This window comes from Labeo rohita, chromosome 23 (assembly GCF_022985175.1).
Source record: "Labeo rohita strain BAU-BD-2019 chromosome 23, IGBB_LRoh.1.0, whole genome shotgun sequence".
NCBI lineage: Eukaryota > Metazoa > Chordata > Actinopteri > Cypriniformes > Cyprinidae > Labeo > Labeo rohita.
The window spans coordinates 473,419-500,540 of record NC_066891.1 but is presented as its reverse complement, the minus strand read 5'-3'; the positions used below and the strand labels follow the sequence as shown (position 1 = coordinate 500,540).

The 27,122-nt window shown below is 34.6% G+C and overlaps 2 protein-coding genes across 10 annotated transcripts in view; one reads left to right on the top strand and one right to left on the bottom strand.

Annotated features, from left to right (window-relative positions):
• Window positions 1-27,122, bottom strand: part of cfi (complement factor I) — a 74,925-nt gene that overhangs the window by 34,200 nt on the left and 13,603 nt on the right. Inside the window, exons 1-3 of one of the 9 annotated variants that reach the window (XM_051096570.1) lie at window positions 25,061-25,998; window positions 24,681-24,948; window positions 24,340-24,490 (exon numbers count right to left, since the gene is read on the bottom strand). The exons of 5 other annotated variants lie outside the window; for them this stretch is intronic. In XM_051096570.1, coding sequence (XP_050952527.1) covers window positions 24,340-24,490; window positions 24,681-24,948; window positions 25,061-25,105 — 464 coding nt within the window. In that variant the 5' untranslated portion in view covers window positions 25,106-25,998. Of the gene's footprint in view, window positions 1-24,339; window positions 24,491-24,680; window positions 24,949-25,060; window positions 26,058-27,122 lie in introns of those variants that run through there. 3 more of the 9 variants (XM_051096572.1, XM_051096565.1, XM_051096571.1) reach the window with 3 other exon arrangements.
• LOC127154777 (phosphatidylcholine:ceramide cholinephosphotransferase 2-like) lies at window positions 2,154-10,594 on the top strand. The gene is made up of 6 exons (XM_051096586.1): window positions 2,154-2,206; window positions 6,500-6,886; window positions 7,140-7,255; window positions 8,424-8,579; window positions 8,709-8,881; window positions 10,149-10,594. The coding sequence occupies exons 2-6, from the start codon at window positions 6,516-6,518 to the stop codon at window positions 10,332-10,334; spliced, it is 1,002 nt and encodes a 333-aa protein (XP_050952543.1). The 5' UTR covers window positions 2,154-2,206; window positions 6,500-6,515; the 3' UTR covers window positions 10,335-10,594.

Sequence of the window (27,122 nt, the reverse complement as noted above, 5' to 3'; positions counted from 1 at the left end):
CTCTGCCGGGCCCCGAACGTCAGCAACGGCGGGATCAAATAACAGACAAGCTTCAAAAAAAAACTGACATCTAACATCAAAAGCTAATCAATAAATTATTTAAAAAAAAAAACTACAGTCCTCAGTGTTTTGCATAAACAAGCACCAAAATGTCAACAAACACCATGAAAGTATGTTTGAAGAACACTTGCTTGATGTCTTTTACAAAAGGGCTTTATATGACACTGTTGAGATCTCTCAGCATGAGATATGGAAGATTGAAAAGCTGAAATATTAATCAGAAATAGCCAAAACTCAAGAGTCAGACATACTTTAGCAACTGAAGCATTTCAAGGCAGGTTTGACAGGTTTTTGCGCCCTCTACCGACCAACAGCAGATAAAACACTCAAACACCACAGACATTATTCATAACTTGTACATAACATGTCTGCATTATCATTATCATCAATCCAAACTAAAGTGGATTTATGAGACAACAGATCATTAAACATTTTGAACACACAGTACTAATGATTAAGATCTAAAACATTTTATAAAACATACATAAACAGAATGTAAATGCTTTTTGCATTATTTATACATTATATATTATAATAGAATACATAATTAATTAATATAATAAATCTTACATAATATTTAATATACATATAACAAATATATTTAATATGATATTTATATATAATTATGAAAATGTACAAGAAAACAATATATGTCATAATATGAGGTTATATAACTTATACTTAATAATATATCTACAATTAGTGTAACAGATGATATGATATATTTATGATATAATATATCAGATAAATTGATTTTATGAAGTTTATGGAAATGTATTTGCTTTTTCATGAGTAGAAAAAAATTGTATTATACAAAATAATAATATATAATTAATTTAATATTAAAATAACAAAATATAAATATTCATATATTCAAATAATAATACAACAAATAAATAAAAGTAATATAATATATATTTATGATGTTATTGTTTTTTATTTTATTTATATACACTGACCAAAATTATAAATGCAACACTTTTGTTTTTGCCCCCATTTTTCATGAGCTGAACTCAAAGATCTAAGACGTTTTCTATGTACGCAAAAGGCCTATTTCTCTCAAATATTGTTCACAAATCTGTCTAAATCTGTGTTCGGGAGCACTTCTCCTTTTTCGAAATAATCCATCCACCTCACAGGTGTAGCATATCGATGCTGATTAGACAGCATGGTTATTGCACAGGTGTGCTTAGGCTGGCCACAATAAAAGGCCATTCTAAAATGTGCAGTTTTATCACACAGCACAATGCCACAGATGTCGCAAGTTTTGAGGGAGTGTGCAATTGGCATGCTGACTGCAGGAATGTCCACCAGAGCTGTTGCCCATTAATTAAATGTTCATTTCTCTACCATAAGCCGTTTCAGAGAATTTGGCAATGCATCCAACCGGCCTCACAACCGCAGACCACGTGTAACCACTGACTGCAGTTCGTCGTCGTAACCGGCTCGAGTGGGCAAATGCTCACATTCGATGCCATCTGGCACTTTGGAGAGGTGTTTTCTTTACAGATGAATCCCGGTTTTCACCGTACAGGGCAGATGGCAGCCAGCGTGTATGGTGTCGTGTGGGTGAGCGGTTTGCTGATGTCAACATTGTGGTTTTGCAATGGTCATCATCATAAAAGTTTTTTTATATTTTGATTTTTAAAAAATATGTATGTACACTTATAACACTATACTTTGTATTACATTACCTTTTCATCAAGTTACAAAAAAACTAGTTAATGCTATGCAAGAGTGTTTCTAATGCCACATCTATGGGAGGGAAGGTAAATTAGACATTGTACTCTCTTCTGACTGCCGATATCAGTCTCTCAGTTTTTTCCCTTTGATTGAAAGTCGTGAAAACACTATCGTGTAGTTTTTATTTTGCTATTTTAGCAAATGGGAATGCAAAAAATATATTTCCCATTCATTGCTCTTGGATTTTACCCAACTATGACGACTTCCATTATGAGAAACCCGGAAATGTGAGAAAGGTCCATTACATAATAACACATTTTTGTTTTGTTATATGCGCCCGCTCTGACTCAGCGATTCTCAGAGTGGGCGTGTCTGAGAGCACAGGTGGGCGTAACCGCAGGTTAAAGACCCTTTTGCCAGGCATATAGTTTCAGTTTTCCGGCGCAAGTACTCTGTTAAACAGGTAAATCGCCTGCTTTACATCTCTTTTCTCTTTACTCATACATTTAATATGTCATATCAGTGCTGTTTTATGCACACAGTGTTTACATTTGAACTTTTAACAGGTGTGTAAAGGGTTCCTTTCTCTTTGGCGTGTGAATTGACTTTATTGTAGATGAGAGTTATAAACATTATAAAACGTGATCATGACTGTTGATAAGGTTCGTGAGGGATCCGGTCTGATGTGTATTAAATTGGTTTCTACAAAGAAAGTTTTGACAGAGACTGTCAAAAACCTAGTCAGCTTCCTACCTGGACAGCATTTTAGACAGATTTTGATGTCTCACTGTGTTTTGAGGCACGTTCTTGGTGTTTGTGTTTATTTTGGGATCTTGGAATGGGTTTTACCGGCAGTCTCTGATTGATATCAATCGGTGCGCGCGGCAGCTCAGCAATGCTGTCAGACAGGCAACCCTTTAACTTTCACCCCTAAAAGGAGATAATGAAAAAATTATTTTATATTTATTATTTATATTGTTTTTTCTAAAACTCCACTGTCTGGTCGAGGTGTCAGTCCATGGTAAATCTGGATTTAACTTCAGAGAACTATTTCATGAGTTATTTTGCAATAATAAACATTCCTTTAATTTTATTAGTACTTTGGATACATCTCATAATCTTCAGGGTCCACAGAGTAAAAAAAAAAAATGTAAGTGTCTATATAATATATATATATATATATATATATATATATAATTTGATTAATTTTTTAGTAATGGAGTAATTTATCATGTTATAATTTACTAATTAGTATAGTTACAAGCATGTCTTACTGACAGAATGTGATTTATCATGTAGATTATACAAAGGGTGTTGGCTAGCCACACAGGACGTTCTTTACCTGAGAATTACTTTGACTCAGGGGCGGATCTAGAAAATAATTTTTAGGGTGGCATGGGGTCTATGAGGGGTGGCAACTCCAAAGTAAGCCCCCATGCATAGTTTTTGGGGATTTATAGTCTGACATACACAGTTGTGTTCACAAATATTGCATTACCATTAAGTAATCATCTATACTGTTTAAAATGAAAAATAACATTTCAACGTCCATCATGGCACCAAGTCAATAAACAATATTAATGAAAAACAAAAAAAAAAACTTCAACAGGTTATACAGTAAATGTTTGTGTTTATATCACTAAAGAAGACATGCGATTCTATTAAATTACTACTTAGATGGTATAAATCATGTTTTAGTGCAAGTTTAAGATGTTAATGTTGATGATTTAATGTTACTTTCCTAACATTAGAAAGAAACATTATAATATCAAAGCACTGAAACTGGATCAGTTTTGGAAACAATGGTTGATTTTCTGTTATTAACAGAGGTGGGAATGTCTGTAATCACTCATGACACACAATCAACCATACAATCTAGCAACACCCATAGCATAGCAAGAGCCTAGCAACCACCCAGAATATCGTGGCAACCAACTAGCAACACTTTAGCAAACTATGTAACTGACCAAACTATTTATGTTTTTAAACAAGTCTTAAGACAAGCCAGGATAAATTTGTCTTTCAAATGTTTCAATCTAGTTATTACAGGTATTTTTAAATGATTACACACAGTTCAAATACAATAATGACTCTCCTGCGCAGTGAACACTCATCAGATCAATAACACTAACCAAAAAGTCATATTAGGAATTAATTTGCAACTCAATGTCTATACAGTATACAACATAAATTAAATTACAGATTGCTAATTCAGCAATTAATTTTTGGGGAAAAAAAAATGTTTCCATTTTACTACTGTAGTCTTGCAAGTAATCTTGCAGCAGATTAAAAACACTAGAAAAGTTCAAATAATAAAGAACTGTATATGAACTTGGTATGCACCACAATACAGTACAGTAAAAAAAAATAAATTTAAAATTAAATTCAGCATCCTCTGCACATTTGGCTAAATTTCTTTAGATTATACAGTATTATTTGGTCTCCTGACACAAGACTATATCTCTAGGTCATTTCGCATAAAAAAAAAATGGTTACAAATAAAATTTGACAGTCACACGTCTGAAGGTGTATAACGTACTACAGTTTAATGTGTATATATAGAATAATGAAATTTCCATCACCTAATATACTGGTACTGTACTATAATTATACTGTATGTGTAAGTATAATACCCATGTAAATGATTCGTTCATTTCTCTCCTCTCTCCGTTGTTGGATGCAGAGATTCTGACTGATGTGTCATCAGTTTTGATACTTTATGATACTTATTTGATACTTATGTTTAACTTACTTATTGTTAAACTTTTTGAGAAATGTGTCTTGTTTTAGCACTGAATGAATGGATTGGGAATATAAGCCAACTAACATAATTGTGTTAACAATCGAGAAAACTGCAATACGACCAGATGCTTACCTAACTCTGCTATTAGTTTCCGTGATCGGCATCTTCTTATTGATTTCATGCTATTATATTATTTCGTCGGATATGGCAAAAAGGCCTACAGTATATCCATGATGAACGTGGTGCGAGCGGTCAGAGAATCGGATCAGCAAACAATTACGCGATGAATCTCAGACATATCCGGACGGGATTAGATTTCTTAGAGGACTTCTGAGTTAGCCGAGAAGCAGTAATTATCTGATTCACGACAAATGTAAAATAATTCGTTAATGAACTGGGCCGCGCTTTGTGTTTTTGACTCAAAACGAACCGTTTCATAAGAGTCATTTGTTAATGGAGTCAAATACACTGAGCGCGCTGCGTGCGCGTGCAACTATCGTGCACATTTTATTGAAAGACGTGTTTTTGCCATTATTTTGCGTTACGCTGTCATCTCTGCGGCTGGAAAGTAGCACATGAAACACTGCTTACATTTATATTTTATTCTGTGATAATTCTGGGGTGGCAGGTGGGGTGGCACAGCTTTTTCTTAGGGTGGCAGTTGGCTATAGAGCGCAGACAGCTCTGCATGCTTTTAAATCGCTCTTGCGGTACTTTAATGTCATACACCGGTCGGTGTGCGCAGCGCAACTTCAAGCCTCCCGCACCTTCTTCTTCTTCTTCTTCTTCTTCTTCTTCTTCTTCTTATTATTATTATTATTATGTTGAAAACAGCTGAGTACAATTTTTACAGGTTTCTTTGATGAATAGAAAGTTCAGAAGAACAGCATTTATCTGAAATAGAATTATTTTGTTACAATAAAATGTCTTTATCATCACTTTTGATCAATTTAAAGCATCCCTGCTAAATAGAAGTATTAATTTCTATCATGTCTTTCCCAAAAAAAAAAAAAAAAAAGAAAAAAACTTTAGAACGGTATAGTGTATAATGTTACAAAAGCTTTTTTATTTAAGATAAATGCTGATCTTTGGATCTTTCTATTCATCATAGAATCCTGAAAAACAATGTAGGCTACTCAACTGTTTTAAATATTGATAATAATAAAAAATCGTAAATGTTTCTTGAGCAGCAAATCAGCATATTAAACTGATTTCTGAAGGATCATGTGACACTGAAGACTGGAGTAATGATGCTGAAAATTCAGCTGCGCATCACAGAAATAAATTACATTTTTAAATAATTTCAAATTGAAAGCAGGTATTTTAAAGAGTAAAAATATATCACAATATTACTGCATTTGCAGGCTTGGTGAGCAGAAGAGATGTCTTTAAAAAACATTTAAATATACTTTAAATTGTATAAATATGTGTGTGTGTATTTATATAATATGTGTGTGTGTGTGTGTTTTTATATATACATAATAAATACACACAGTACAGACACATATATTATGTGAACACAAACTTTAATTTTGGATGTGACTAATTGCAATAAATAATTTGACAGCCCTACCTTCTATATAGAAAACAGAAGCAATAGTGAGATCAGCCTGAAAATGCTATATATTTTACCACGATTAAAGAGTAAAAAACAAAACGTATTAAACTTTTGTTGACAGATTTAAATGCTTATGTAATTAAAATAAGATACTAACCGTCAGTTTTGGAGATTTTGCCCCCCTCAATATATAAATGCTGATTGTAATCAGATTACAGTTACTGTTTTATTTATTACATGGTTACATATTCACAAGCAGCAAAAAAGTAATCTTAAAAAGCAGTCAGAATACTTCAAATGAGTAACCTCAATTGTAACGAACTACAATTTTCATTATGTAATCTGTAATCAGTAATGGACTACAATTTGTAAGTAATCCACCTAGCATTGTATATATATATGTATGTAATATAAACAGTTTACTTTGTTTTTTATTCAGAGTGTTTGTGTGTTAGTTGTAGTGTATGAGCGATGGCAGCATCTCATCTTTTGGATGATCGAGAAGATGATCGAGAAGATGCCACGCCCAGTGGCAATCAGGTTGACGACAAGCCAGAAAACCAGGACTACTCTCGCATCTCAAAGCCCAGCAGCTCCCAGCTGCCGTCAGAATGGTGGAAGACGGGAATCGCCTTCATCTGGGCCGGATTTAACCTCGTCCTTACTACCGTCATGATCACCGTCGTCAACGAGAGGGTCCCGGATAAGTCCGTCAGCCCGCCGTTACCGGACAAGTTCTTCGATTACATTCCGCGTGTGGAGTGGGCGTTTTCCGTCACCGAGGTGAACGGGATGATCCTCGTGGCTCTGTGGTTCGTCCAGTGGCTCTTCCTCAAGCACAGGTGAGCCTTTAGTGATTCATCTAAATCTTAAATTATGAAATGTCTTAGTGTGATTATCAAATCGCAAAGGCTGTGAACAGCAGCTTTAAGGCATTTAGATTTTAAAAGAGTAGCATTTCTACGTTCAGTCAGCTACTCCCCAACACTGCTGTCCATTCAACTTAAACCAAGCATTTGACAGATACAGTTGCAAATATAAATTCTGTGTACTCACTGAATCCCATGTTTCCTCCTCCTCCCGTTGTGTTGACAGAGCCATCGTGGGCCGGCGGTTTTTCTTCCTGCAGGGAATGTTGTATTTGTACCGTATAGTGACCATGTACATCACAACTCTTCCTGTTCCCAGCATGCACATGGACTGCGCCCCCGAAGGTGAGTGCTGCTCATTGAACACAACCACGTGTAAATGAGTGAACGATTATCAGCACTGTAGTGAGAAATTAGTCTTTAAAAAAAGACATGAATATAAAAGTCAGATGCAATACTGACATAATACATCTTTATAGAAGTTAAAAATGTATTTAAAATAAATGCAATCAATGTAGATCAATGTCAGATATTTGAGATCACTACTGCATGGTTAATGTAAAAATTCTCTTGCCATTTTACGTAAAATAACTGATCATCATTCTGTTCTAGTTCATTTGTATTACGTAAGGCTTGTGTTGAGATTTTAACATGTTACATGTTATTGGAAACAATGGATTATTTTGAGCTTTTTGTGTTATTTTTGTGTGGTGAGTTTAAAATCTTCTTGAGGATGTCATGTTTTCTCATATTATATGACCGATGACTCATTGGTGTCTCATAATTATTCATCCATCCATACTGTGAGTGTAACAGATTAAATGTCTTATATAAATGCTGCAAAATAAGTTTTAAAGGTAATTAAAAATGCAACAGTGTATTCATGTGTTCGATGCACAGTACAAATGCAAACAGTTAAAATAATTTGTGCATTAAATTATAGCTGTCGCATAAGCAAGCTGCCACTGAATAAAATTCTGCCACTGAATAAAACTGATAAAACAGCTAATTATGCAGATTTATCTCACAATTTGGACTTTTCTTTGCTCAAATTTGCAAGTTTAATTCTCACATTTGTAATTTATGAATTCACAGTTGTTAAAATTTTGCAGTAAATTTTTTTCTCCCAGATTAGAGTTGCAATGTTGCAATTCTGATTTTTTTTTGCACTGATTTAAGTTTTTTTTCATTTGATTTTAGTTTTTACATCATGCAATTCATTTTTTTACAGATTACAGTTTACATCTTGCAATTAATAACTTGCATTTGTAAGCTATAAACTTACTATTCAAATTTTTTTTTTTTTTTTACATATTGCAATTAATAACATGCAATTAATAAATTGTAATTAAATACCTTTTTTTTAAAAAAATTTCATAAATGTATCAAGTGTAGCTGTAATATATTTGTTAATTATTTTTTGCGTGCAATGCTGAATTGCGAATTTCGTGGGCAGCTTTGGCGCTTTTATTTCAGGTGTTTTTTTTATGTATGTTCTGCTTCTGTTTGTAGCTCTACAATGATTCTCATGGGAAGATCAAGCGTGTTTTGCAGCTTTTGTCTGGAGGAGGTTTGTCCATCACTGGCTCTCATCTGATGTGTGGAGACTTCCTGTACAGCGGCCACACGGTCATGCTGACCCTCACCTTCCTCTTCATCCAAGAATGTGAGTATGAAGAAACCATCGTCATCACTTTTTTAATCGGGTCTCAGTCCACTTCGCATTCACACTGTTGTTTGTTTGAACCTGGTGTAGGATAGGTTATGTTCTGAAACAAGATGTTTTGTGTCGTAGACTCGCCCCGCTCGTGCAGATGGCGTTGCTATCACGGGTTCTGCGGGTTGCTAAGCGCGACGGGCGTGTTCTTTATGCTGATGGCGCGTGAGCATTACAGCATAGATGTAGTGGTGGCGTATTTCATCACCTCGCGCCTCTTCTACTGGTACCACACCATGGCCAACAACCAGGTAACAGCCAAAAAATGCTTTGTTCAACTTTCATTCCATATTCGTGTGAACTTGCTGAGATGCAGCTGTGTGATGAGACGATTATTAATAAATATTCACCAATTCATCTAGTATGTTAAAAATCTGAGTATGATCTTTATGTGACAAAAAAACGAGGTTGGGCAAAAAAATATAGAAGCTTGCTTCCACCATGGAATAAAAAACAAAAAAGGTCATTGTGACTTTTTATCTCACAATTCTGACAGTTCGATTAAGTCAGTTGAGATACAAACTCACAATTATGAAAAGTCAGAATTGTCAGGTTTGAACTCACAATTGCAAGAAAAAAGGCAGAATTTCAAAATACAAATTTAATTCTAAGAAGAAAAGTCGGAAGTGTGAGGTTTGAACTCACTTTCGAAAGAAAGAAAAGTCGAAATTGTGAGAAAGAAGTTAGAATTGTGAGATACAAACTTAATTCTGAGAAGCAAAGTCACAATTGTGAGATTTGAACTTACTTTTACAAGACAAAAAGCCAAAATTATGAGAAAAAAAAGTCAGAATTGCAGAATATTAACTCAGAATTGTGAGATACAATCGCACAATTCTGAAAAGAACAGTTGGAATTGTGAGATTTGAACTCCCAATTACAAGATACAAACTCAATTTCAAGATAAAAAGTCAGAATTGTGAGAAGTCACACTTTTTTTATTTTTTTTTAATTCTGTGGCAAATCAAAAAAGCAGAGCTGTGATATGTAAACTTGTGAGGAAAAAATGAGCTTGTACCTAGTTTTTATGATGTATTTTTTTCTCTAAATTACGGAAATTGAGGGAAAAGTTCCAACTGTAAGATTAAAAATGTTGTTACCTTTTTTATTTTTTATTCCGTGGCGGAAATGGGTTTTCATACAAAACAGTAAACCTTTAACATTAGTAGTAACAAAACAGTAAAATAGCCCCAAAAAAGTAAAAACATAAGAAACATTTTAGCATTTCTCATGATTCCCAGCCAAACTGTGCACCAAAAACTCATCAATGCTGTGTAAATTTCTGCAAATAAAGGCATCTTCCAAATGCATAAAAGTACATGCAAACACCTTTAGAGGGAAGCTGAGAAACTGGCAGAACAAAATGCATCATAGAATATTATTATTAATTAGGTTCTGTGCAGCTGCCTTTAATTGATTCGCACACCTCACAATCATAATGTAAGCTCTGTTCGACACATGAGAGTGTGGAAACTTTGCAGACTTTGTGGATTGTAAATGTCTCTCCTGATTTTGTAGGCCTTGAGAGATTCTCCTCACAACTACCTGAACCGGACGTGGTGGAACTGGGTGTTTAACTTCCTAGAGAAGAACGTTAAGACGCCGGTTCCCTGCACGTTCTCGTGGCCGCTGTCGCTTCCGTACGTGTGCTTCAAGAACCCGTGCAAGAGCTACTCAATGGTGCAGAGCGCACGGGACGAATGACGCCACAAAACCCTACACCGGCGAGATCCTGTGTACTTGAAGCGCAGCTTTTACATGCCTTTTAATGTGCGCTTCCTGAAGGCTCATCACAGTTGATCTGTAAAGATTTGCTGCCCGTGGTTTGTTCCTTATAGTACTGTTTTCACGCTATACTTTTAGACATGATTAAAATGTGTATTCTAATAATGTTTCTCACTGAAGGATTACAAAATGTGTATTGTTTGTAATTGTATCATTTTTATTTCAACTTATCTGTTCATTACCTTGTGAAGGAAATGTGTTCTTTGTTTTACAAATTTCAGAAAAATAAATACTATTTTCTTAAATTTTAGAACTGACTCTGGTCAACTTACCCCTAACCTGGGGCAAATTGAGCCACAGGAACGCTTTTTTTTTTTATATAAGAATCCTTTGTCATAGATACATTCTGATAATTTAAAATGCTAGGAAACATCCTGAAATTACTTTAGATACTTTCTTTGTACTTCTCTCTCATTTTCCTTTATCTTAAGGACCACATAAGTAAAAAAAAAAAAAAAAAAAAAAAAAAAAAGTGGCTCATCTTAAAAAAAGTGGCTCATCTTACCCCACTCTCTCTTGAGATCACCGACGCCATCTCCGACCTTATCGGCTGCAGCGCATCTCAAGAAATTGATGTGCAGCTGGAGGTCGAAACGGACGACCACGTCTCCGTCAGTTACTGCAGTCCAGGAGAGATGAAGGTGCAGCTGGAGGTTGACGGAAATGAGAACATCTCAGTCTGCGAAGTGGAAGATTTGCAGCTGGAGATGGACAAGAATGACAGCATCCCAGAGCTGAAGAGTCTTTGCGCTGGTGGCTGAAGAGCAAAGTGACCTTCAGTGAAAGTGGCCAATGATCAGGCTGATGAGAACAACAACCCAACAGGTGAACACATGCATATGTCTTATTTATGTTTATTCGTGTGGTTAGAGATGTTCCTAAAAGTGTACATATTATTATATTGGCTTGACACTGTTTTCTTATTAAATGCATAGTTTTCCAAGAGTAACACTTCATTGAGCTTTTCAAGCTACAGCCACCAAATTTGGCACTGACCTTCAGGCTAATCTGAATTTTGTTGCTTTATCTTTTCTAACTGATCCAACTTATGCAATTCCAGTAACTGAGTTTTAAATAAGCACAAACTTTGTTTGATTTCCATTTAGGGGGTGAAAACTTTTGACAGTAGTGACTTGTTTAGAGTTTATCCACTCTATCTATATATAGATCTGCTAAAATAGTTAGATACATGCTATCAACAACTAGCAGAGGACTTGTAGTTGTTTGTAAAGATTAAATTGGATTTTTGATGTGGTTTCTTAGTATTCAGATGAAGTCTGAATTGTCAGAGTAAACCTTTGAAACTTAAGGCTTTTCAAAAGTTTTATCTAGTTTGTTTTCTGTTTGTTTTACAGAAAGCACTGCTGGGTGGATGTTCAAGAAAATGAGTGCAGTCTTCCAGCAATTGACTGCAATTTTCCAGACAAACACATTAAATGCTGTTGAAGAACCAGTAGTGGATCAGGTCCACTTGTTCCAACTGGAGGATCGTTGTAATGGATGTACACTGACCAACGCTCCATGTCAGTAGAGTCTGGCCCAAGATCTACATCGCAGATGAGTAAGTTTGCAACACAGCTGTATTTTGAGTTCATAATGTGTTTCTGTCATTTCAAACATGCTTCACCTTCTTTAATAAAATATTAAATCAGGCTGTTGTGTTCTTTTGCAGAGAGCTAGCAAATGACCGAGAGGAACTGAGGGACATGTGCATCACTCACATCCTCAATGCCGCTGCGCCCAAGAAGAATCTGAAATACTTCTTGGGAAAGACTCCTGCTGAAGGAACGATCAATATAGGGTCCATATTTTACAGAGGCATGGGCATCAATTATTGTGCCATGCCTACAACGGACAGACACTGTTCCGACATCAGCAAATACTTCAAGCGGGCAGCAAAATTCATCAAAAGGGCCCTGAAAAAGCACAAGAGTAAGAGTCACACACACACATACTTCATTTCTCATCTTTTATTAAGCGTTTTACATCTACGAATGAGATTTTTGACCATCTTTCTGTTTTTCTTTCTTCAGATCAGGTGCTGATATGCTGCAAGCAGGGTGACAACCACTCTGCGACTCTGGTTCTGGCATATCTGATGATCTACTGTGACTAACGTTGGAGGAAGCCATCGATCACGTCATAGCATTCAGACGGATCAGGCCTTCCAGAGACTTCCTGGAGAAGCTGATGGTCCTCAACGTTGAGCAGGTGGAGAAGCGAAAACTGAAGCTGCAGGATTTGAAAGCAGGTAAAAAGAAGAACAAATGGCAGCTGTTAAAAAAAAAAGATAAAAAAAAAAAATTTGCAATCGAAAAAAAAATTATATTGCAATCGATAAAAAGCACAGATTAAAAAAAAAAAAACAGAGAAAAAAAAGAGCAAGATAGAGCACAGATAAAAAAATAGAGCACCAATTAAATAAAAAATAGAGCACAGAAAAAAAAATAGAGCACAGATAAAAAAAAAGAAAAAAAAAAAGAGCACAGAAAAAAAATAGAGCACAGATTAAAAAATAGAGCACAGATTAAAAAAAATAGAGCAGAGCACAGATAAAAAAAAAAGAGCACAGATTAAAAAAAGAGCACAGATTAAAAAAAAAAAAGAGCACAGATAAAAAAAAATAGAGCACAGATTAAAAAAATAGAGCACAGAAAAAAAAAGAGCAGCACAGAAAAAAAAATAAAGCACAGAAAAAAGAAAAAAAAGAGCACAGATTAAAAAAATAGAGCACAGATTTAAAAAAGAGCACAGATTAAAAAAATAGAGCACAGATTAAAAAAAGAGCACAGATAAAAAAAAAAAAATAGAGCACAGAAAAAAAATAGAGCACAGATTAAAAAAAAAATAGAGCACAAAAAAAAAAAAGAGCACAGAAAAAAAAATAGAGCACAGATTAAAAAAAGAGCACAGAGCACAGATAAAAAAATAGAGCACAGATAAAAAAATAGAGCACAGATAAAAAAAATAGAGCACAGATAAAAAAATAGAGCACAGATAAAAAAAAATAGAGCACAGATAAAAAAAAACAGAGCACAGATTAAAAAAATAGAGCACAGAAAAAAAATAGAGCACAGAAAAAAAAAGAGCACAGATAAAAAAATAGAGCACAGAAAAAAATAGAGCACAGATAAAAAAAATAGAGCACAGATAAAAAAATAGAGCACAGAAAAAAATAGAGCACAGAAAAAAAAAAAAAAAAAAAAATAGAGCACAGATAAAAAAAAGAAAAAAAATAGAGCACAGAAAAAAAAAATAGAGCACAGATAAAAAATAGAGCACAAAAAAAATAGAGCACAGATAAAAAAAATAGAGCACAGATAAAAAATAGAGCACAGAAAAAAAAATAGAGCAGAAAAAAAAAAAAATAGAGCACAGATAAAAAAGATAAAAAACTTAGAGAGACAGACAGAAAAAAAAAACAGATTAAAACAGAAAAAAAAAACAGATAAAAAAATAGAGCACAGATAAAAAAAAAGAGCACAGATAAAAAAAAAGAGCACAGAAAAAAAATAGAGCACAGAAAAAAAAAAAAAAAAAAAAGAGCAAGAAAAAATAAAGCACAGATAAAAAAAATAGAGCACAGAAAAAAAATAGAGCACAGATAAAAAAAAAAATAGAGCACAAAAATAAAAAAAAAAAAGAGCACAGATAAAAAAAATAGAGCACAGAAAAAAAATAGAGCACAGAAAAAAAAAAAAAAAAAGAGCACAGATAAAAAAAATAGAGCACAGATAAAAAAATAGAGCACAAAAAAAAAAATAGAGCACAGATAAAAAAATAGAGCACAGATTAAAAAAGCAGAAAAAAAAAAATAGAGCACAGAAAAAAAATAGAGCACAGAAAAAAAAATAGAGCACAGATAAAAAAAATAGAGCACAGATAAAAAAATAGAGCACAGATAAAAAAAAATAGAGCACAGATAAAAAAAAGAGCACAGAAAAAAAGAGCACAGATAAAAAAATAGAGCACAGATAAAAAAATAGAGCACAGATAAAAAAATAGAGCACAGATAAAAAAATAGAGCACAGATAAAAAAAAAACAGAGCACAAATAGAGCACAAAAAAAAAGAGCACAGATAAAAAAAAAGAGCACAGATAAAAAAAAATAGAGCACAGACAAAAAAAAAAAAAAAAAAAAATAGAGCACAGATAAAAAAAATAGAGCACAGATAAAAAAAAAAAATAGAGCACAGATAAAAAAATAGAGCACAAAAAAAAATAGAAAATCTATCATTACATAGTGAATTCTCTCCACTGTAAATCTACTGTAAATATATTTTTACAGTTCTTAATCATGTGTATTCAGTGTTTCTTACTGTATTAATTATGATATGATTTAAATATCATATATTGATCATTTATTTGAATACTGAATTAATTAAACAATATAAAGTAATGATTAATATAAAAAAAAAATCATATTTCTTCAAATTCTATAATACACTCTAAAATCATAATAATTTTAGCACTAATATTACTTTGTCAATCCCTGCTATTTTGGAAGTAATTGCTGTACAGTTATGGTGAAAATACAATAAAAATGCAAACTAAAATAATCTGGTTTATGAGACACGGATCATAGTTGTGTAATCAGCACTTTATTAGGAGAAAAACATTCAGATGTTTTCAAAAGCACACAGTATGCGGTAACAGCATCAATCAGCAGATGTGAACTGGTCTGTTCCTTCATTTACTGGTTATATTTGGTAACGGCCGGCCAGCCTGTGTGGAAGCGGATCCAGTCGAAATAATGCGCCACTTTAGTGTAGACGCCAGGATAATTGGGTTCGCTACATTTATTACCCCAGCTCACTATTCCCCACACGTACGACAAACCAGACGCGTCTGTGCACACCAGCGGCCCTCCGGAGTCGCCCTGACACGAGTCCACCTTCCCCTCCAAATCACCTGACACAGAGAACAACCAATGACAGTGTGTGAAATGAATACACCTCAAGACTACAGGAAATTCAGTAATTTCACTTGTGTACAGTAGAGGGCGCAGCTCAAACAAAATAAGATGCAGGAGAAGAAAGTTCAACACTCATCAGCAGTGAAAAAATAAACACAAATGTTAAGTTTATTTGAAGTCATTTTTGCTTATTAGTATGGTTATTGTCCATTATTGATGTTTTTTATTTCTTACTGCTTAACAGTTCATCAGGCTCCTAATGATTTAATGCAGCGGTGCCCAACCCTGTTCCTGGAGATCGACCTTCCTGCAGAGTTTAGTTCCAACCCTGATCAAACACACCTGTATGTAATTATCAAGTGCTCCTTCAGATCCTAATTAGCTGGTTCAGGTGTATTTGATCAGGGTTGTAGCTGAACTCTGCAGGAAGGTTCATCTCCAGGACCAGGGTTGAGCACTCCTGATTTAATGTACAGTCATGTGAAAAAGTTTGGACACCTTATTGAATTCCATGGTTTTCCGTATCAGGACATCATTAAAAAAAACTGGTCCTTGGCTGGTCTTAAATTTTTGAAAATAAAACCTCAGATGAACAAAAACACATGGGAAATTGCACCGTGTCATTATTTACTGAACAAAAATAAAGCCAAAATGGAAAAGCCATGTGTGACAAAGTTAGGACACCCTTACTGTTAACACTGGAATTAAGAGGATAAATAACAGTCAAGCACTGCAGATCAAATACCTTTAATTAACTGATCATCAGCAAGTCTGAGCGCCTCTATAAAAGCAAGAGCTTTGTCAGTTTGCTGGTCTGGAGCCTTCAGGTGTGAGTTAACACAATGCCAAGGAGGTAAGACATCAGCAATCATCTTAGAGAAGCAATTGTTGTTGCCATCAATCTGAGAAGAGTAATACGGCCATTTCCAAACAATTTGACCTTTATCCACAAGTGGGAGACATTTAAAACAGACACCTCTCCTTCCAGGAGTGGACGTCCCAGAAAATTCACCCCAAGATCAGACCGTGTAAAGCTCAGAGAAATGGCAGACAACCCAAGAACTACACCTCAGACTCTACAGGCCTCAGTTAACATGTTAAATGATAAATTTCATGACAATATCATTAGAAAAATATGTGACAAAAATGGCATGTTTGGAAGACTTAGCAGAAGAAAGCCTCTTCTATTTAAAAAAAAAAAAAACAATGCAGCACAGTTTAGGTCTGCAAAGTTACATCTGAACAAAACACAAGTCTTCTAGAATAATGTTCTCTGAACAGATGAGAGTGAAGTGGAGATGTTTGGCCATAATGCACAGCGCCAAGTTTGGTGAAAACCTAAAGAGCATATCAGCACAAACACCTCATACCAAAAGACAAGCATGCTGGAGGAGGGCTGATCATTTTGGGCTTGTTTTGTAGCCACAGGACCTGAGCACCTCACAGTCATTGAGTTGGCCATGAACTCCTCTGTATATCAAAGTATTCTAGAGTCAAATGTGAAGGCATCTGTCCGACATCTAATGTTGGGCCAAAATTGGGTCATGCAACAGGACAATAATCCCAAGCAAACCAGCAAAACAACAGAATGGCTGAAAAGAAAAGAATCAAAGTGTTGCAACAGTCCAGTCCATGTCTAGAGCTCATCCTGACTCAAATGCTGTGGTGAGAGCTGTGCATAAGCAAATGCCCACAAACCTCAATAAACTGGAGCAACATTGAAAAGAAGAGTGGTCCAGATTCCTCCAGAACGATGTGAGAGACTGATAAAGTCACACAGAAAATGAATGCTTCAAGTTATTGCTGCTACAGGCGGTTGACTCATAAGGTGTCCTAACTTTGTCACACATGGCCTTTCCCTCTTGGCTGTATTTTTCTTAAATAAATAATGACACAGTGTGATATGTCATGTGATGATGTTTATCTGAGGATTTATTTTCCAAATTTTAAGACCTGCCAAGGACCAGATCATTTTTTATTATGTCCTGATACAGAAAACCATGAAATTCAATAGGGTGTCTGAACTTTTTCACATGACTGTGTGTATATATATATACATATGTATACACAAATTCAAATCCTTTAAGAAAATGAACCTTGGTTTTACTATAGTAAAAGTGTAGTATACTTTGTAATACTTTAGTAGTAATACTTTGCATGTGCTTCAGTTTATTTTTGGCACTTTTATTAGTTTGTTTTGATTTATCTATTTCTCTTTTTTAGAATTTGAAATAAAAAAACACAAGTGAGATCTAAAAAGTCCTGGAATTTCATTTTACAGTATTTGTACAAACCCTATTATAAATCCTACAAGAAGTCAGACAAAATTAACCTCAATAAATAAGCCTAAAATGTGATAAATTCTAGTAAAGGTGGTCATGATTTTATGTTAGTGCTGGTGAAAGATTGTTTTCTCTTCTTTTCACCAGTCTTTTTAGTTTATGTGCCTAATGTTCAGCTTTCTTTATAGCATTTTAAAGTGGCAATTTCCAAGAAATAAATGTATTTTAAATACATTTTAGTATATTTGTTTTCCACTTGGGTGTGATAGTAATTTGTAAATAGTAAATAGTAATGTGTCATGGCCTAATGGTTAGAGAGTCGGGCTTGTAACCTTCAATACCATGACTGAAGTGCCCTTGAGCAAGGCACTGAACCCCCAGTTGCCCCCGGGCGCTGGAGCAATGACTGCCCACTGCTCCGGGTGTGTGTTTACAGTGAACCCGTCACATGTGTGTTTACTTCTCACTGGTGTGTGTGTGCACTCGTGATGGGTTAAATGCAGAGGACCAATTTCAAGTATGGGTCACCTTACTTGACAATACGTTGTCACTTTTTACTTTAGTAGTTAATTGAAAAAGTAATCTGATTACATAACTCGCATTACTTGTAATGCATTATCCCCAACACTGCTTCTTTTGTTTAGTTTTATGGAGAACTTGTTTAATTAAGCCAATAAGAGACTATTAACTACAAAAGTTTGATTTTATCATATAAATGTGTCATAAAAATGTCTACATCACCGATTACGAAACGCTCGTATACCTGCACACTCCATTCCAGGGAGGAAGCGGTCCTTGTAATAATTCTCACAGTTGCCGATAAGCGTCATGTTTGCCCATTTCAGAGTCGTTTCTGACAATGCAAACACACAACAAGACAATAAGACCTCAAACTCTACCATACACTCCTCCTGGTTTCTGTAGACTGTGTTTGACATCGAGCCGAACCTTTGCCCCAGCCGGAAATGGTGCAGGTGTCATTAGGCTGGAATTGTTGGGTGGACCAGGGAACGCAGACGGCTCGCACCGCGGGATTGACCTGCACGCACTTGTCTGAAAGAGGCAGCGCTTCCAGCTGCACCAAAGCGATGTCGTTCGCGTAGGTTTTTGGGTTATATTCATTATGAATGATGATGTTCTTCACCGGGATGCTCTCTGTCGTTGACTGCATACGATGCTTTCTCCAGAGAGATAACTTGATTCGGAAGGACTTCGGTTTGGGCCTAGAGACGCGCAAATGTACTGGTTGGTGGACACAAAGACAGCATTTGGCAGTGCTAACTCATGGCTTGTGGTGATTGGTTGTACCTGACGCAGTGGGCGGCGGTCAAAACCCAGCAGCCGCCCAAATACGCCCCTCCACAGTGAATCAAACCTTCGTCCTGAATGGCCACCTGCCACTGTATCTGAGTCTGCAGGGCAAAGGTCACACAGAGGTCATTCCTTACCTGTTGACGTTAAATTTCCTCAAATAGACATTGTTATTTTGTCCATTGAACTATTGAACTACATTGATGTTATTGTTTTAGACCGACAAACTCTTTTGACTCTTGCTTAGAGTGTTTTTAAGGTGTTTCATTAAAATCTTTGTTGAGCGTTTGTGTGGATTGTTTGTCTGTTACATGTGACCCTGGACCACAAAACCAGTCATAAGGGTCAATTTTTCTAAATTGAGCTTTATACATCATGTCAAAGCTGAATAAATAAGCTTTAAAAAAAATTTAAAAAAAATCAAAATATTGAGAAAATCACCTTTAAAGTTGTCCAAATGAAGTTCTTACTAATGCATATTACTAATCAAAAATTAAGTTTTGATATATTTGCAGTAGGAATTTTACTAAATATCTTCATGGAACATGATCTTTACTTAATTTCCTAGTGATTTTTGGCATAAAAGAAAAATCAATCATTTTGACCCATACAACGTATTTTTGCCTATTGCTACAAAAATACCCCAGCGACTTAAGACTGGTTTTGTGGTCCAGAGTCACATATAGTAAGTGCATCCATACACACAGCATACAGTATACTCACGTAACGCATAATACTAGCGATATAGCAAATCTCAACTGCCTGATTATTTATATTATTGCAAAACATTAACGTATTATCGCCCTGCTCTATATACAAGGTGGTTTATATGTCCTTGTCGAAAAAAAATCGAAAATGTTCTGTTTCGTTGCGAGTGCAGTGAGCTTGCAAAGAGGCTCCGCATACTCGAAACATTTCGACTTTATTCCTGGAATTTCGACTTTATTCTCAAAATATTTTGACATTATTCTCGAAATTTCAACTTTATTATCAACTTGATTCTTGAAATTTCGACTTTATTCTCGAAAGACTTCAACGTTATTCTAAGAATTTCAATTTTATTTTCGAAACATTTTGACTTTATTCCTGGAATTTCACTTTGTTCCCAGAATATCAACTTTATTCTCGAAAGATTTTCACTTTTTTTTTTTAAAGATTTTCACTTTATACTCAACTTTATTTCCGGAAATTCAACTTTATTCTTTGAATTTTGACTTTATTATCAAAATATTTCGACTTTATTCTTGAAACTTTTCAACTTTATTCCTGAAATTTTGACTTTATTCTCAAAATATTTAGACATTATTCTCGAAATTTCAACTTTATTATCGACTTGATTCTTGAAATTTCGACTTTATTCTCGAAAGACTTCAACTTTATTCTCAGAATTTTATTTTTCAAAACATTTCGACTTTATTCCTGGAACTTTTACTTTATTCCTGGAATTTCAACTTTATTCTCGAAAGATTTCGACTTTATTTTTTAAAGATTTTCACCTTATACTTGAAACATCACCACTATTTTTCTGAAAATTCAACTTTTTTCTTGAAATATTTCGACCTTATTCTCGACACATTTTGACTTTATTCCCAGAATTTCAACTTTATTCTCAAAATATTTAAAGTTTATTCTAAAAGATTTCAACTTTATTCTCAAAAGACTTAAACTTTATTCTCTGAATTTTGACTTTGTTATCAAAATATTACAACTTTATTTTCAAAACTTTCGACTTTATTCCTGTAATTTCGACTTTATTATCGAAACATTTAGACTTTTTTCCCGGAATTTTGACTTCTCGAAATTTTGACTTTATTTTTGGAATTTCAGCTTTATTATCAAAACATTTCAACTTTATTCTCGAAAGATTTTGACTTTATTTTTTAAATATTTTGACTTTATTCTCAAAATTTCGACTTTATTCTTGTAATTTCAATGTTATTCTGGGAATTTCGACTTTATTATCAAATATTGACTTTATTCTGGAAATTCCAATTAATTTATAACGTGTTGCAATTTCATAAAGCATTGTTCAGAAGTGTCTGGACTGACCGGTAAGGTGTCTTTCCATCCTGCTAAACGTTTCCTGCGTGAACGGGGACCTTCCTGTCCGTACACATTCCCCTTATTGGGAACGCCACATTGCAGCTGTCTCTCTGCAGACGAGCGGATTTCTCTGATCTCTGGAACAACATGAAGGTGATTTATCTGTATGAACTTGAAATCATGTGAATACACTCTTAATCTTTTGTCCCAGACACTTGCTATGCAAAAAAAATAATGACGTATGACAGAGTCAGATAAGTTTGTTCTTACCTGACATTGGATCTGAAAAAAGTTCTTCTACTTTCTTGACTACTGCTTTGTCAGTTTCTGTAACACAATGAAGAGAACATAAAAAAAGCATTTTTTTTTATAACAAAAACAACGTTTGATGTGTTTCAAGTCTGTACAGGGATGTTCTAAACATCCAATAGATCTGACTATCTTAAGATTACAAGTTATATCATTTTATAGTTAACACTTTTTTAGTTATAGTTAACTAAAACTAAAACCAGTTATTTTATAGCGAAATACAAACAATAATGTGTTTTCACACTTTGAATCAGTCTTCTTTCCGATTTCTGATTTGTTTAATTTAAATTCGACTATATATTTTTTTTCATTTCTTCTGATGCTCCTTCATGTTTATATTGTGCTATAAACTTGAAATAAAGAGGCAAAACACATTTATAATTTGTATTTCATGATAAAACTGGCAGAATTTGAAGGCTGAACTGTGTTATATTAATCGCAACAAAGCACAAAATTATTGCTATGAATGGAAGACATTAAATATTATTTCCAATTATTTACTGTATTATACCGTGAATGAAACAGCTTGTGAATAGTTGCTTATATACCTCAGAAAAGACAACAATATAAGTTATGTTAACGAGTTGGAGTCCACTTTAACCTTTAGAACATTTTATTGTTGTTTTTGATTAAATACATGTGAGGAATGAAAGACTGGACCCCACAGATATTTAGGTGGTGGAATTTTTACAAAGAAAACAGTATAATTTAATGAATTGATTCACATAAATACAGCGATCTGTCACGCCACATTAAAGAGTGTGAAAAACACATTATTGCAAGACACATTGTTTGTATTTCACTATAAAACTGACAGATTTTGAAAGCCGAGACTGTTTTATATTAAAAGTACCAAAAGCACAAAGCTTATTGCTATTATTGGTTGACTTGCGCACTATAAATAGGCCTAATGAATGCAATCGAACTGTGAAAAATGATTTCCAAGTATACTGTCCCTGTGAGTATAACACATGCTTTGATTTCTGCTAATAATCACACATTTATTCAAATCTGTTCCGGTGGCCTGGAAACTTCTCCCAGTGCTCCCAATCCAGGCCATTTGCATGTGCAGGCTATATTCACAAAATATTATAACTTAATTGCTATGATTTAATTCTCGAACCATTTCAACTTTATTCTCACAATTTCAACTTTTTTCTCAAAATATTTTGACTTCATTCTCGAAACATTTTCACTTTATTCTCTGAATTTTGACTTTATTCTCAAAGTTTTGACTTTATTTTTGGAATTTCGACTTTATTCTCGAGGCATTTTGACTTTATTCTCAGAATTTTGACTTCATTCTCAAAACATTTAGACTTTATTCTCAAAAGACTTTGACTGTGTTCTCAGAATTTCAACTTTATTTTCGCAACATTTTGACTTTATTCCCGGAATTTTGACTTTATTTTTGGAATTTTTACTTTATTATTGAAACATTGACTTTATTCTTAGAATTTCAACTTTATTTTCGAAACATTTTGACTTTATTCCTGGAATTTTGACTGTATTATTGTAATTTCGACTTTATTTTCAAAATATTTTGACTTTATTCTCAGAATTTCAACTTTATTTTCGAAACATTTTGAGATTATTCCCGGAATTTTGACTTTATTCTCAAAATGTTGACTTTATAATCAAAACATTTTGACTTTATTTCCGGAATTTCGACTTTATTATTGTAATTTCGACTTTATTTTCAAAATATTTCGACTTTATTCTCATAATTTCGACTTTATTATCGAAATATTCAACTTTATTCTCTGAATTTTGACTTTATTATCAAAATATTACAACCTTATTTTTGAAAGTTTTCGACCTTATTCCCAGAATTTTTACTTTATTTTTCAAAATATTTCAACTTTATTCTCTGAATTTTGACTTTATTATCAAAATATTACAACTGTATTCTCGAAAAATTAGAAATTTTGCCTTGGCAACTAACTGAAATAAAAAGTTTAAAGTTTTAATGGTCTTAGTTTTAGTTGACAATAATAACCCTGACTGAAACCATAAAAAGACATTATTACTTGGAATAAAATGCACGTTTACTGCACACTACACATTACTACACAACTGTCAGTACTACACAAAGTTTAGCTTAAATTAAATTCTGATATTATCTGAGAATTTGACTAAATTCACTTTCAGTCGCTCGGTGGTTGTGCATGAGTATAGTACACTTTTCAAGTGAACTTCTACAGATGTCCCAGTGTGTAACCTGTGAATCAGAGCGTAGTTCTGTGACAACATCTTTGATTAACCTGTTTCTGCATTCAAGAATTAAATTCTGAATCTTCTGGTGTTTTTGAGCAGTAATTAGATCTTAAATGAATTCACTGACCATCAAGTTCATCTTCTCCTCCCAGACAGTCCCTGATTCCATCTCTGACGGCGTGACGGGGAATACAGACGCCCGATTTACAGTGGAAACCACTGTCACGACAGCCTTCACACAACAGAAACAGTAAAGTCAGCATAAATGTGAGTGATGTGTTTGATATTTATATTAATAGCTTTGTTTTCTGTTTGCGTAAAAGTTGTATTTTTTTGCATGTATGTCACAGACAGGCAGGAAGCGCAGACTCACTTTGGCAGCACATCTCGTCACTGTTGTCTCCACAGTCATCGACACCATTGCAGGGTTTTCCATGGAGTAAACACTTCCCGTTCGCACAGACGAACTTGTTACATTTGCCTACTCCGAGAAAATCCATCAGTGCGAGTCAAAGAAGTGTCAAGAGAACAGATTCACATTAAACATTAACATAGTGACAGAATTTGAGAATAAAACGGCACCTTTAGGTTCCTCGTAACACTTTGCGACGGCCACTTCAGCGTTTCCTGCGATTGGCTCTGGTTTATAGATCGTACACTCGGCCAATGAGAGCTCATATCCCGTGCAGCGAACCCTCATACACTCATTTGGCCATTTAATTGTTTTATCAAGAGACACATATGTGATTTTAGACGCCTTCTCTGCTCCTCTGAGAGACAGAACAAGAGAAGCGGTCAGTGCATGTTGAGTCGAGAGAAAGGTCGTCTTGTGTTCAGGTGTGTTTACCTGTCGACTTTCAGAGAGTTTCTACAAACGACATTTGCTATGGCCATATTCCAGTCCTTGCCACACACCAGCTTTTTTCCCAACTTAGTTTTTATCTCCACCACTTTATGAGCCCCAGAGTTCATCAGTGTCACTTTCACGTTATCCTCCGCTGGACATAAACATGTATGGACAAACAATCAATCATGAAGATGTTTTTAACTAAAATACAAGACCATAATCAATAATAACGGTAAAAAACGTGGTCTGGTCTGAATCAGGAAAGTAATCTGCACAGATCAAGCAGTGGTTTTAAAAGATGGATCACAAAGGTTTTACCTTGATTAAAGTTCACGTCTCACCTTTGCAGGTCTGGCTGAAGTGTGAGAAAGTGGGCATCTTGCTTCTGCAGGAGATCGCATTGGCCTGACACAGGGAGTAATACGTAGATCCGTCCAGCGCACAGGCGTTTATTTGCTGCCGCGGACATTTGTCCGGTGTCTTACAGACACACTGTCCTCCGATGCATCGCCTCCATGGAGGACAGAACACTTTCGAGCAAGACAACCGAGTGTAATTCTGATTCAGACATTGAGCCGGACCCAAGAAATCCTCATCAGATATTGACCACTGTGATCAAAATACCAGTGTATTTATCATGACTCATTTTTAAAGTTAATGAGATGAATTACTGCATTAATCACAGAATGACTTTAATTTGATCAGATACACAGAAACTCACGGCAGTCTGAAAGAGAAGACACGTGAAGAAAAAAACAGCCCTCATGATTCCTCTCTGTTCTTCTCTTCGTCCTGTCCCCGACTCAGTCTGATAGACAAATGATTATCCGCTGCCAACAGATGCCTGACATCAGACTGAATCAGACAGAGAGGGAGGAGAGAAACACGAGTGGGAGGGGAAACGCAGCAGCTTCTGCCCGGAAAGGTCAAAGCGGTTGATAAATCAATATCAGCATCAATATCAGAGTTTTGCACTAGTCAATAAAAACTGTTTATTCAGTCAATAAAAACAAGGCTACAGGTCAACTGATATGAACCAAACCTACTAAAAAATAAGTCTAGTCAGGGAAAACTGAAACCAGCAAGTGCATAAGTGAAGGAAAAAAGTTCTCAACCCTAAAACCTTTTTCTCTCTATGAATTAAACATAGCAGTCCATGAACCAAAAAAGCGTGCTTAAAATTGTACAGATTCCCTTGAATGACCTTTTGTTATTTCTGTATGTCTAAATGTTTCAAGGATAAATTTGAAATGTTTTGAGAATAAATTTGAAATGATTTGAGAATAAAGTCACAATGTTTGGAGAATAAAGTCGTAATGTTTCGAGAATAAAGTTGTAATGTTTCGAGAACAAAGTCGTAATGTTTCGAGAACAAATGCAGAATGTTTCGAGAATAAAGTCGCAATGTTTTTGAGAATAAAGTCGTAACGTTTTTGAGAATAAAGTCGTAACGTTTCGAGAATAAAGTTGTAATGTTTCGAGAACAAAGTCGTAATGTTTCGTGAACAAAGTCGTAATGTTTCGAGAACAAATGCAAAATGTTTCGAGAATAAAGTCGCAACGTTTTTGAGAATAAAGTCTTAACATTTAGAGAATAAAGTCGTAATGTTTCGAGAATAAAGTTGTAATGTTTCGAGAATAAAGTCGTAATGTTTCGAGAATAAAGTTGTAATGTTTCGAGAATAAAGTCGCAACGTTTTTGAGAATAAAGTCGGAACGTTTCGAGAATAAAGTTGTAATGTTTCGAGAATAAAGTCGTAATGTTTCGAGAATAAAGTCGCATCGTTTTTGAGAATAAAGTCGTAATGTTTCGAGAATAAAGTCGTAATGTTTCGAGAACAAAGTCGTAATGTTTCGAGAATAAAGTCGTAATGTTTCGAGAATAAAGTCGTAATGTTTCGAGAATAAAGTCGTAACATTTAGAGAATAAAGTCTTAATGTTTCGAGAATAAAGTTGTAATGTTTCGAGAATTCGCAACGTTTTTGAGAATAACGTTTCGAGAATAAAAATGTTTCGAGAACAAAGTCGTAATGTTTCGAGAACAAATAAATGTTTCGAGAACAAAGTCGTAATGTTTCGAGAACAAATGTTTCGAGAATAAAGTCGTAATGTTTCGAGAACAAAGTCGTAATGTTTCGAGAATCAAAGTCGTAATGTTTCGAGAACAAAGTCGTAATGTTTCGAGAATAAAGTCGTAATGTTTCGAGAATAAAGTCGTAATGTTTCGAGAATAAAGTCGTAATGTTTCGAGAACAAAGTGGAAATGTTTTGAGAATAAAGTCTTATAAAGTAATGTTTCGAGAATAAAGTCGTAATGTTTCGAGAACAAAGTGGAAATGTTTTGAGAATAAAGTCTTATAAAAGTTTTATAAAAACATTTAAAAAAACTGGATGTTTTGAACATTCCGAAAATAACATTTAGGCAAAATGTTCTTAAAATATATTTTGTTAAGTGGGAAGAAACGTTACATGACTGCTAAACTACCAGGCAAAAATTGATTTGAAGTGCTTTTATAACTTCATCTCACTTTTCTCTGCGTTATAAAACAGGCTTGTTTATGTGATTACAGAATGCAAAAACACCAGTCATGTTTGCACTGGCAGGAAAAATACACACAATCCAGGTTTGCAAATGACATTTATATGGATAACAGTCAGATTTCACATCAGAAATGTCTGCAGTGTCAATTTATCAAAAACATCACAAATTGAAACAAAAAGGAGGCAGGACTGAGCTGTTAAATTGCTTGATAACCAGCATTTTAATAGCAACATACAAATA

Excerpts from the sequence above, each read along its gene's own strand:
- LOC127154777 (XM_051096586.1), top strand. The coding sequence starts at position 6,516 with ATGGCAGCATCTCATCTTTTGGATGATCGAGAAGATGATCGAGAAGAT. Across the intron at positions 6,887-7,139 it reads TGGCTCTTCCTCAAGCACAG|AGCCATCGTGGGCCGGCGGT; the intron begins GTGAGCCTTTAG and ends TTGTGTTGACAG. Across the intron at positions 7,256-8,423 it reads GCACATGGACTGCGCCCCCG|AGCTCTACAATGATTCTCAT; the intron begins AAGGTGAGTGCT and ends GCTTCTGTTTGT.